Consider the following 12,355-nt stretch of genomic DNA (forward strand, 5'->3'; position numbering starts at 1 on the left):
AGAGGCTTCAGTTTCTAAATTAGCATCACACAGATGCCCATGAAAATCCTGGCACAGTTAATAACCTTGCTAAGTATTCTAGGCATTATTTTTAAGTAGAAAAGAAAAAGCATCAATCCAACTCCCCTCCCCCCAAAAAAACAAACTAGCAAAAAATCAAAATAATTACCAAGGTGCCTGCCAAATTAAAATACAGTTTAATTGTTCTGTTTAAGTGTTCAAACAAAACATGTATAACACATCCCAGGAAAACACACTCATTCTTGCTTCCTTCCCCAAATAAAAAGACATTGATTTGTCAGTGCATTTTCAAGTCTAAAAGATATATTAAAAAACTCCTATACCATACATTTTTGAAAATGTTGCTCAGATTCAGCTTCCATGAGAGACATCACTCCCAGTGGTGGTATTTAAGCATTTTGCCTTGATAATTTTGCAGTTTGTCTATTATAGTGTTACCTAACAAGAGTAGCTAAAGAATGAAGAGCTAACTCCTTATGTCTGTTGAGATGCAAATCACAGGAGCTGTCAGGACTTTGTCAGAAGCCATAAGGGACACACTGCTGGCTCCACGGCACAGTCCTGCCTGCCTTTCTTGCGAGAGAGATCAAGCCAAACTGTTGCCAAGCTGTTACCCAAAGTTTTGTTTGGGTTTCTTATTAGCTTGTTCCCGCACAGCTGGCGGGACACAGAGATGGGGCAGTGTGATGTAGTCGATCTGCCAGGCCTCCCCATACTTGTACTTGGACCATCGCCCACCATACCATAGGGGCTTCACTCGCTTGGCCTGCCTAATGGCAGCACACGTCTCACAGTCATGGATAACCTGAGAAATACTGTCCATGGTTAGATCCACCCCTCGGTCTCGTGCCCACTTATAGGTGGCATCCCTGCCCTGATGGCCTGAGGCATCATGGGCCCATCGAGCTAGGAATAACTCTCCCTTGTGTTCCCAATCTAGGTCTATCTTGGACACCTCTATATTTGCAGCCTGGTCTACCTGCTCATTGTTTTGGTGCTCCTCATTAGCTCTACTCTTGGGGACATGGGCATCTACATGGCAGACTTTCACAGGTAGCCTCCCTAGCCCCATCCATCGCTTTCCCTGTGTCATTGGGAACGGTGAAGGCCACAGTGAGCCTTCAGTGCCGCTCAGACCTCTGAGTGCCAGCAGCTCAGGGAGCAGCAGTGTGAAGCTCCCCCCGAGCATCTGCTTGGGGCTGTACGTGCAGCACCAACATTGGGCAGCGTGGGCTGCTGGGCACCCAGAGAGTGATGGACCATCACAGCCTGGATTATGACTGTGGGACTGACAGTCTGTTCAGCTGTGGGGGACACCTCACTGTGGGCTGCTGGAGGGCAGCTGGGGAAACAGCTTCTTTTAAACTATTGACTTATTTTGAGGCATTCCAAGGAACTGAAATTACCCGTCTCTAGGTGACACTTGCAAGGAAAATACACTCTTGGTGCATTGCAAAGATATCCTTTGTTCGGAAAACAGGGAGCTGACCAGAGACTGGCCTGCCCTGAGCTAGTCCTTCAGGCACACCATCTGTCCAGGAGGGAGGTCCTGCAGATCTGTTCCTGGTTCAGGCTCAGAGCAGCATGGGGAGGTAGGAGTCCCACACACCATACCATGGAGTAGGCGGGGGAATGGATCTCATGCCACCTCCACATTGCACAGTGTGCAATAAATAAAGTGGGTGGATTAAATGTCATAGATACATACCACTCCTAAACTCTTATCTGTCTGCACTGGTATCTGTGCCAGCTGCTTCTCCACCTACCTAGAGGCCTTTTGGTTATGGAAACCCACAACTCACAACATTATTTTACTTCTGTAGAAATACATTGCTTACGCCCACAGTGAAACCAAGTAGAAAACAAATGCTCTTACTTGGTGCCAAAGAGTGACCTGCTCTGTTGGGGGAGCAGTCCTGTTTTGTGTGATTTACTGAAGCTGAATTAAAGGCAAAGAATAGTTTGCTTGTTTTCTAGTAGAATACAATTTACCTGTAGTACTGGAAATGGCAACCAGTCACTCCTGCTCTCTTCTACCATCTCTGCTTGGGAGCTTGCAGGGTTTGCCAAAATTTGAGTCCAGGTCCAGATATGGGGCTTGTGGTTACCACGCACTTGGCAGTGTGGCATTCCTTATCTTCTTCTTCTTCTTTGCTAATATTCCTGTTGGGAATCTTACACAGATAAAAATAGTCTACAGTGTCTGCTTCTCCTTCCCAATGATTTGCAGACAGATACTTGCCAAGTGTCTAGTGACTCATTTATTTGGGAAAAAAAACCGACCACAACAATGCAATCTGCAAACCCACACTCTTCCAACTCCCATGTAAGAAGGATTTTTGACAGTCACTCAGACCTCGTGTAGAATAGATATTAGCAACCTGTTCCCCTGCTTTTGTCTAAAGAGTGATGAATACAAGCCCAGGGGACAAATTTCCGCTGCCTTTTTCTTTTGGTAGCCACTTACTCCATGCAAAGTGTACCTGACACCAGTCTGGACACCCAAGTTATTGAGCAGAGGTTGGGTGGAGATGCATGGGCTGGGCTGGTGTAGCTGCCGACACTCTGTCCTTGACAGAAGGATGGAGACTAAATCTCACGTGTGCTTTGCTGCTTTGTGGTTCTGGTCCAGCCAGCTATTTAGCCAGTGAAAAATTGCTTGGATGTTTTTTTCACCAGCTTGTGCAGCATTGCACTGGGTGCTCTGAAGGTGAGTAAGTGCTGTGTTTCTCTGAGGATGTTTTTGTAATTGAATACACTTGGTCAGCAGAACTCTTACTAAGACATAGACAGAAAAGATTTTGAAAACAAAAGAAAAAGGGATAAAAAAAGAGAAAACCTCTATGAACAAAGAGACCAAACTTTTGGCACTTACCACAGAATGAAATGTCACTGTCTGTACTCCTGCATTGCAGTAGTTGTAGGTGGACTGACTCCTCAGACATGGGCTCTTGCAAGGTCAGATCCAAACAAAGGAGCCACAAGCCTATTCACATGTGTAAAGATAAAAAGATCTAGTTTTTCTATGTTTGGTGCCACTTGTTTCTGAAAAACCCAGCAGCACTCCAAAAAAGCATCTTGCTGAGGCACAGAGCAGTTCAGGAGACAGCAAAAAGCCACAGTGTCTGTGAATTGCAGAGCAGGAGTTAGGAGTCCCAGTACTTTGCTGTATCCAGAAGCAGTAAAAGTAAGACACAGAATGCCAGGGTGGATCAATGCCTATCATTTATAGCTGTCAAGAAAGCATATTGCAATTTCCCTGATGGAAGAAGCGGACATCTCGAAGACAATTTTCAGAGAAGGGCTGGTGTTTCCCATGTCCTTGGGAAGCAAAACTTTCTGTCATTTCCTATTGAATTCTCTTCTACTACTTGTCTGCCTAAACGCATAGTTACAGTGCTTCTGAATTTTATTTGGAAGCCAAAACACTGAGGATTATTACCTAAGCAAAAGCCCTCCAACCCTCCACCATCTCACCCTCATGACACAATTTAATCAATACCTACCTCCATTTAAATATCCCACTGTCTCTTATTCATGGTGCTGAAAAGCCCTGGAGCAATGCACTACTATACATGACTATTTCCTACTCAAGAAACAAAAAATTAAAAAATTGTGGCATTCTATTTTTAAATAATAAATAGAAAATATTTATTTTACAGCATTTTCAAGATCATTTTGACAAAAAGGCAGTTTTCATCAAGCATTTGACAGACCAAAAGAAAGAACTACAGAAAGCTTCGTAGCTCATACAGCTGCATACACAAGGTGAGTTCTTGCTCTTTAGATATATTTACGTATGTGTATGTTTCCAGTTTTAACAATTACAAACTAAAAGCTGATATACTGAATTTCAAGAAAACTCCTACTCATGATATAATTACATTGCAGTAATAAAATCAGTGCTTAATATGTTCAAAGCAGACAGATATGAAAACAGTATAGTACCTTGCCACGTTGCCGTCTCCTTGTCTATACAAATCTGCTGTATTTCTTTTTCTTATCTCTCTCAGATCTTCAAAGACTGGCCTCTTAGTATCTGTGCTACTGACAATGTATGTTTTTGGAAACAGCACAGCAGATCTTATACTACAATTGTTAGAAGATAGAATTCATTGCCAGTGCAGTGATCAGCAAAGACGGCATTTGTCTCACTGCTTTAAGGAGTAATCAACATTTTAAATAAAAGAAACAGCAACGGAAAATATCCCCCTAGAAGCCCCAAGCAGAACAAAAAATCAACCAACTAACCCTCAGGTGTCTTCAATTCATTATAGAGACATCAATATACTGACAAAAACTTGTTTTTGGGCAAAGTCATTTCATGCTTTCCACATCAGGATGATGATAGCAATTGGCCACAAGTAATATTGAAAAGAGCAAATATTGTGAAAAGAGGATGAGAAAATAAGACTGTCTCTGGTTTTGAATATGAGCCAAACATTCCAAAACCAATACTGCATAATTAGGGAAAAACTATGAGATTTGGATCTTCAGAGATGGATTGGTAACAAGCAGGACTTTTTAAAATTCAAGTGAAAAGAAAGAAAAATACTCGAATTATGATTAATTCAGAAAGGCTCTGGTAGGATATTCAAAAGAAGCATGGTTAAAATCAAGGTTTGCAACTATATTAACAGGAAGACATTCCTTTAAAATATTTTTTGAAATAAAGTGTGGAACTGTGGGACAGATCGTTGTCCTCAGCTGAATTCAGCAGCACTAGCTATGATCATAGCAGCTAAAATCCTGATCTGTGTATGTATAATAAGCACATTTAAAAATAGGGTAATCATCATTATAATTAAGTTCAGACCACAGCAATTAGACCTGGACTTTTATCACGCCAGTCATTAGGAAGCTTTAGATTAGGCCCATCTCTAGGAAGCACATGAAAGATAGAGGAGGAGGACGAATAAATGACAGAACTACAACTGCCTGGAAGTGACCTTTAAGCTATATTGTATATTAAACACAAGAAGTGAATGCATAAGAAAAGAACATGCAACTAAACATCATAAAGGGTTTAAAAGAATTGTCAACAGCAAAACCTGGGAATTTATGCACACATTAAGCACTGATGAAATTTCCTGTCCTGACATGATTTCATTTTAAATTATCTGAAGCAGTGAAATAGTTGGATTACTTTTCCTGTCTCTCACCTTCAAGAGTTCTAAAACAGATTTTTTTTTTTTCTTTTCTTCTGGTTAGCCACACTTGCTGCAAAAAATGTAAAATAACAAGTTCTCAATGCACTGGTTATTAATATCATATATCTACTTCATAAAATATCTGCAAAACAAAGCACCCTATTATAAGGGTAACGACTGTCTCAGCTTGTATATGAGAAAAAAGGATGTGTTAGCACAGCATACAAACCTTCAAAGATCTATCGAATATTTGTACCAACGCGATATAAAAACATGATTTAAACATAAAAATATTCATAGTATATAAGACAATCTTCCAGTGATAGTTATTGGACATTACTCTTCACACACACCGTACCCACGCATACAGATACACAAACGTACGCTCACTCTCCTGCCTGGAGGCTCTGTAACCCCCAGTGTGGAATTGCCCTTCCTCCAGACTAACAGTTGTTGCTCTAAGTAAACACCTATTTCTCAATGCATTTGTTTCCAAAGTAACACAAAGGAATGATGCAATGGCATGGCAAAATGCGGTGTTTTATGAAAAGATAGTCAATAAATATTGTTCTGCTACAGGAAACGTTGTGTAACAGTTTAGCCACGTGGTTTGCAACCTTTTACAAAAGGGCAGTTTTTCTAAGTCCTTATCATGTTATAAGTACTATGGCAAGGCTTTCTTCAGAAACCTCTTGAGTCTTAACTTGATCATATTTCTTGCTCTGTTCACAATCAGCATTAAAAGAAGCCCAAATCTCCCAAAAAGCAGCCTAGTATGAAGAACAAATCATTCAGATAGGAGTCAGTAAGAGCCATGTGCTTTCACATTATCTCATCTCCTCTCCCCAAAATAAAGTTCCACAGTTATACCACCTGTATAAATTTCCACAGTTATATCACCTGTAGAAACCAGGAAAAAAGTATTTATGCATATATGTCTCATATACAAGTAGCCTTGTTGTCCCGCACCACACTCTGCCCTTCTAGCTCCTGCGTGTGTAACTCCCATAGCAGACAGACAGCAGTCATGAGGTGTGCTGATGACTTCTCCAGGTTGCACTTCCCAGAGTCCTTTTCAAGCATTGCCAAGAAAGGCTGTGACTAAGTGTGATTATATTTTTTTTCCTGTGTGTTTATTCTTTTTATTTTTTTGCTATAGAAGTTGCTCCTTTAGTTTGTGCTTTGTTGTGGTTTCCTAACATTTTCCCAAAGTACTTTTATTTTCAACAGATAGAGAATGTTGAGCCCTCAGAATGGATTTTTTATTTTTTTTGTTTCATTTTAGTTATTTAAGTGCAGGATGAAATTTTTGCCCTGTCATTTGTCACTTTGTTCCCTGCTCTCTCTCCCACAGCCCTGGGAGGCTTGTCTCCACAAGTCCTCCCAGTGGGCAGCTGCCAAAGTCCTTCCTGTCTTGTCTCTTGCAGCATCTACAGGGTGGACGAGCTTTGCTTATAATCCCTCAGGATGACAGAGGCATAGGTCACATCTGGAGGTGTGCAGAGCACCGACTCCGACACGGGGGAGCTGGGCACGGAGCTGCCCGAGGCCACTGAATCCCGGAAAGGGGATCGGGGGCGTCAGTGCCGGAGAGTCTTCGAGAGTCAATTTGCTGGTTGCCGGCTCCTCATCCTCCTCCTCCTCTGCACTCTTCTCATACACATATCCCTGAATGAGCTTCACCTTCTCACTCTCGGCTTCCTCAGCCGGGGGAGACAGGGGCTCCTGGCTGAAGGCAGCCACCTGGAAAGGCTGCAGGGGTGGCTGCTGTGGTGGCGGAGGTGGGCAGGGAGGCCGCATGCCGTTCCCTGAGCCGGGACTGGGGAGGGCAGTGTTGAAGTCGGGGATGCCGGTGGCAAACTTGTTGACCACTCCTTGCAGCTGGTCCATGAGAGACTGTGGCTGCAGGGACAGGGTCTTGGGGGACTGCTCAGGCAAGAAGAGTTGGGTTTCCTCTGCCGTGGCCTGCAATGGGGGGGTCGTTGCCACCCGCCTGTGCACCACCATGGAAGGACTGTTGGACTGGTTGAGGTGAATGGGCTCTCTGTCGTCTTCCTCCACCACATTGTACAGAGTCTTAGTGCTGATGTCGGTAAAAGTCAGACTTTGGCCGTGGCAGTCTTTAGTGAGGGGTTTGATCACCGCTGTCTGATTGCACCCTGTCTCCTGGTTCTTCACATGCACTGAGAGTCTGTGCCACGTATGTTCCCCCTTTGGATCTTGTCTTCCACCTGGTTCAGACCATGACACAGACTTTCCATTAGAACTATGAATAAAATAAAGATGGTTTATTTGCATTTACATTACGAAGACACAGGCAGTATAACAAACAAGCCTACAAAAATACTAATTGCTTTGCCTCATTAGTAAGCCTCCCCCCTCCAGTTTTTCATGTCCTCCCAGAAATACTCCATGAGAAAACAACGCTATAATTTTCATCTAAAAGTGATGTTGGTTATCCATCCTACAGCCAACCTGGAAAGGCTAGCCTGCAGGAAGGGCTCTGGGAGAACCATCTGTGGTTTGAGGACTTGAGCTGTCATTTGGTATCTAGGTTTGCTCACCATTTTGCAGGGGAGAAGAAAAAAACACAGGAAAAAGGTCACAGGAAAAGATTTAATTAGGCCTGATTTGCAGCTTAAAGGAAATATTTTCAAGCTGTTGGAAGAAAAACAATCCACAGTCATAGCCTTTGGCAAACTGGGTAGAGAGATAAATTGTTTCTGAGTCCCCCTTTCCCTTTTATTCCCTCTTCCCCTTAGAAACACATTAGCTAACAGAGAAATGAAGGACTCCCAGGGCCTCTATCAGGTGGGAGGTAAATGCACTTCTTCCCGGGTGACTATTTACAATCCAGGCTAAAATTCTGGGACTGAAAACAGTTGGTTTATGTGGGAGGAAGAACAAGTAGCAGCATGACCATGGTGAGTCAAACCCTCTGACTCCTCATATGGGCTGGGTCCCACCAAAATGCTGGGCAATTTGGCCAAGTGAGGATCTGAGGGTCAGGTCCCACTCTGAGGAGTTGTAGGTTTTTGCATTTCCCTCTACCCTTGAAGGGAGCAGCACTCAAAGCTGAGTGGCAGCTTGTGAGCAGCTGGTGGGACAGGGAGCTGAGCAGTGCTTTAGAGGACCAAGCAATTGTTTAATTGCAGGTCAGGCAGTAGAGATGGTTCACAAATTCTAAAATACATCATCTGGGTGCAAACCAGAAATGGAGAGAAATTCTGAGATGATTTATTCAAAGCAGCCTTATCTCAGGTTTTCATCCCTCAGGGACCAGAAACGAACAAAGGATTACATTTCAGACCCTGAGACTGCCATGCAGATGGGAGACAAAGTGAGTGGGAGGCTGGCACAGCAGCCTCACCTCCTGCTACTGCACACACCAGAGGAGATCGTTTCCCCTACAATATTGCAGTATTGTTGTAAGCATTTTGCTTTCCTTGCTCAGACTCTCATGGTTCTCTTTTTTAAGGAGCAAATAATTGCCACTTGAATTTTATAAAAGAAACCCCATATTGACTGACTTTGTCATAGCTGCAAGAGACTGGTACAAGACATATAATGTTGTAAATCTGTCAAAACAGAAAAGAAATATACATGACAATGTGTCATTTTTCTGTCGAGCAGTAGGTAGTCCTGGAGGAAAAAAAAAAGAATTTTAGGTGGATCCAAGCTGGGAAGCTCATCTCCAACTCCAGACTCCAAATGCTGGACCTGTGACTCACCACCTCTGTGGGAACTGGGGCATATGAAAGGGCCAAACTAAAAAATTTATAACTCCCCAAAGCATGTAGTTGGTAGGACCTGGAGTTGTTTTGATTTAGAGCTTTAACCTAAGAGATAAGAAAGTCATGTTTCCAACTGAAGAAGGAAACATCTATATTATAGTGATCAATGAAAAGATAAGAATGAAGGCTTAGAACCATTCCTGTTTTGATCAAATAAGCTATGGTATCATTTTTTTTTTTTTAATGTGCTATAAAGATAAGCAAATGAGTGTAACTCTTGGGTGTGAAAGTTTTTTAAAGTAATGTTTAACATGCCAAGAACTGCAAACTCTTCACACAGAAACACATTTGGTCTACTTTAACTTCAAAACAAGTATCTTCTTCTAGAGAGGAGAATAAGTCAAGTGCTCTTGTATTTTGCTGATGCTGTAGTTTACAATTATTGCAAAGGGCTTTTCTAAAAAAATGTTATGATTATCTGCTGCCTTTTGTGCTAAGTCCACTTCTGCAACATTTATTTCTTCATATATAGTTCTGGTGCATCACCTCACTTTTGAATCCCTCCTCACACCATCTGTTTTTTCTCTATCTCATTTTATTTCCAAGATTTTGTATTTTACATCAAAGGCAAGCATAGCTATTTTAAGGAGCTCACTACCTCTGTGTTCAAGTCTGGCTCCTATTTAGTTCATTTCCCTCTCCCTCACTCTCAAATTCTGCTCTTACTTCATTCTTCTATAGCATTCTCCATAGTCTCAAGTCAATGGCCACCCTTAAACTGTGCTGGGACTGCAACGTCCAAATGTGAGCTGACCATTTCATCTAGATTTGTCTGGTAGCAACTTGCTCCTCAGGGAGAACTGGTCCTGTTTGCCTCTGCTTGCCAGACCTTACTGCTCATGGCTCCAATGGCCTCATGACAAAGAGCTTTAGGGGCTGCAGTGGCTCTCTATGGGATCCATTTGACAAGATCCATGGATTATTTGCCTCAGATTATTGTTCCAGCTCTTTCCCTCTACTTGCTATGTCCAGGCACTGCTAGCCTGTTAATGAGTCACATTTTGAGATGGAGTCCCAAGACTGCCATAGAAATACCTGGGCTCTGTCTTGCTGGATGGCTGGTAGGGGGTCACACCGAGTTTGACACTTTCAGGAAGAATTAATCATTAAAATGCAAGAAGAGAACTTGTTATGCTGGAACAAAGAGCAGCCATCTTGAATATCATTAATTGGCGTTTAGACCAAAACAAAGATGGGTCTGGAAAAGCTCAGACCTGAACTGAGTGAGAGAAGGAGCTGTCTCACTTGTGCAAAGCAACGATGACAATCCTGACTGCATGGTCATCGCTCGCTAAGTGATTGCCATCTCCTCTTTTGAAAGAAACATCCATTGGAGAAGGCCAAGATCAAAATAATCTGCCTGGGTTAATGGCAGAAGGGATGGTTTTCCACAAAAAGGCAGGAGAGGGTACCAAGCCAGGTCACAGTTGGGGTATTGAAAACCTGATGTTCATTTGCACAGTGGTGAGATGGCACCAAGTGGTGGTTTCTTCATTTAATCAGTAGGATGATTACCCAGTTCATGTCCACCATGTGTTCCTCTATCTTTCCTAACTCTGTCCTTTCTCCTGTCAAATAGGATTTAGATCTCACACTTTCTGCACAGAAGTGAACTTCTTGGAGTCTCAAGAGGTCTTAAGTTTTGTACTTGCGTATACCCAGTGTAACACTCCACTTACTATTTCTTCAAATTCTCCCATCTAGTCTACATGTTCAGGCAGATTCCTGGATACCCTATCAGCATATAGGGTGGGTTTGCTTTTACTTATAGGCAAGAACATACTTTGAATTTAGATGCTTTTTCTCAATTTTCACCACAGCTTTATCTATGTGTTTTGTATTTTAGGGAAATAGAAGTAAGTATATTTTTGGTGTGAGTTTTTATTAATATCATGAGCAGAGCTTTTGCAATTTTTGGTAATTCAAAATTTTGCTTCTAATACATGCATTGATCTTTTAACATATTCTCTGTATGACTCTGGGCATTTTCATCTTTCTTTCTTTATTGTAGACACTAAATAAGATGGAAAACAACTTCAGATCCTAATAGTTACTTCCTGAAATTCTGTAAAAAGAACTGATGCACTCAAGTCTGAGACTATGGTTCAAAATACCCTGTTCAAAATGGTTCAAAATGCCTGCCCAACAGGAGGACATGCCTATAACTTGTTAGCTCATTGTTCATTGTTAAGTATCTCCAGATGACCAAAATCTGGTCCCTCCTTGTGACCAGGAGTTCCCCAGACCCAGGCCAAGAACAGAGTCCTGCTCTTGCCAGTTCCTGGAGGATCTGACCTTTCTGGCTTCCTTGGAGTAGTGTCAAATCTGAGTACTTGACAACAGTAGGCTTCTCTCCATGCTTCAGGATTATGTTAGATGTTGGATAGAAAAGGTTTCTTTACATCTCAGAGGCTGAATGCTTCTGAGGTGAAAAATTATTGTCACATTGGTCTAAGGTAAGCTAGACCTCTGATCCTTTTACCAGAAAAGTTATGAAGTGTTATCAAGCACAGAGAATTAAATCGCCTTTGAGTCCTGTGGGCCTGAAACTTTCTTTTTTTTCGCCTTGAATGTTTTATGCATAACAATCCCTAATTGATAGCACATGAAATAGTTAAGCAGGGTAGTATGTTTTTTATAAGGTTAACTCCAGGAACCCCCAGGCTGGAAAATGTCTTCAGATCTGGCTTCAGATGCAGTCAGGCAAAGCGCTTGTGAAAGAGCACTTTCTGTTAAAACAGGAAGGGACATTCCTTGATCTGTTAAGAGTTTATCCCCTCTTTTGTCCTTTCAGGATGCCAGAGTTGTGGTCTGCTATCTTCTTAAAGTGGCCATGAGCTGAGAAAGAATCTTAATTGATTAATCTTGCTGAGATGAGTGATGCAGTCATTTCAGCCAGCTTGGTGGTGTTAGACAAGACACAGAGCACAGATTTAATATGTAGGGCTGTTTATGTTTTTTTAAACAACAATGGTAATTAACCAGAGGAAGAGGTTATGGCAGAAATAATAAATGTTATCTGTTTTTCATTGCCAGCCCAATGTTTTGGCCCAACCTACCTCCTTGTAGTCACTGTGGTAACTGAAATGCCACAGCTAGTAGGAAGCACTGGGATAACCTGGCAGTCCTTCTATGATGATAAAATTTTAGGAATTAACATAAAATGTGAACTGAGAAGCCTATCAACTTTGTCAGGAAAAATTAAGTCTGAAACAAACCCTGAGCTGTCTTACTAGCAGCCAGAGGAGGTCAGTGTCAGGTACTGCCCGGTGACCAAATGCTGCTTCTCCCTTCAGAGAGCCCAGGTACAGCCATTGGCAGCTGGCTCTGGAGCGTAGCACATGCAGAGCTGTCCCTGAGCACTGACAGAGGTGACCAGCATTTGGAGGC

General features: G+C 42.3%; 1 protein-coding gene across 1 annotated transcript in view; it reads right to left on the bottom strand.

Moving 5' to 3' along the window:
* Window positions 1-6,601: 6,601 nt before the first annotated feature.
* GRM1 (glutamate metabotropic receptor 1) overlaps window positions 6,602-12,355 on the bottom strand; it is a 178,588-nt gene continuing 172,834 nt past the window's right edge. Inside the window, 2 exon segments of the mRNA XM_030945154.1 lie at window positions 6,602-6,742; window positions 6,744-7,437. Of these exon segments, the coding sequence (XP_030801014.1) occupies window positions 6,602-6,742; window positions 6,744-7,437 (835 nt within the window).

This window comes from Camarhynchus parvulus, chromosome 3 (assembly GCF_901933205.1).
Source record: "Camarhynchus parvulus chromosome 3, STF_HiC, whole genome shotgun sequence".
NCBI classification, from domain to species: Eukaryota; Metazoa; Chordata; class Aves; order Passeriformes; family Thraupidae; genus Camarhynchus; species Camarhynchus parvulus.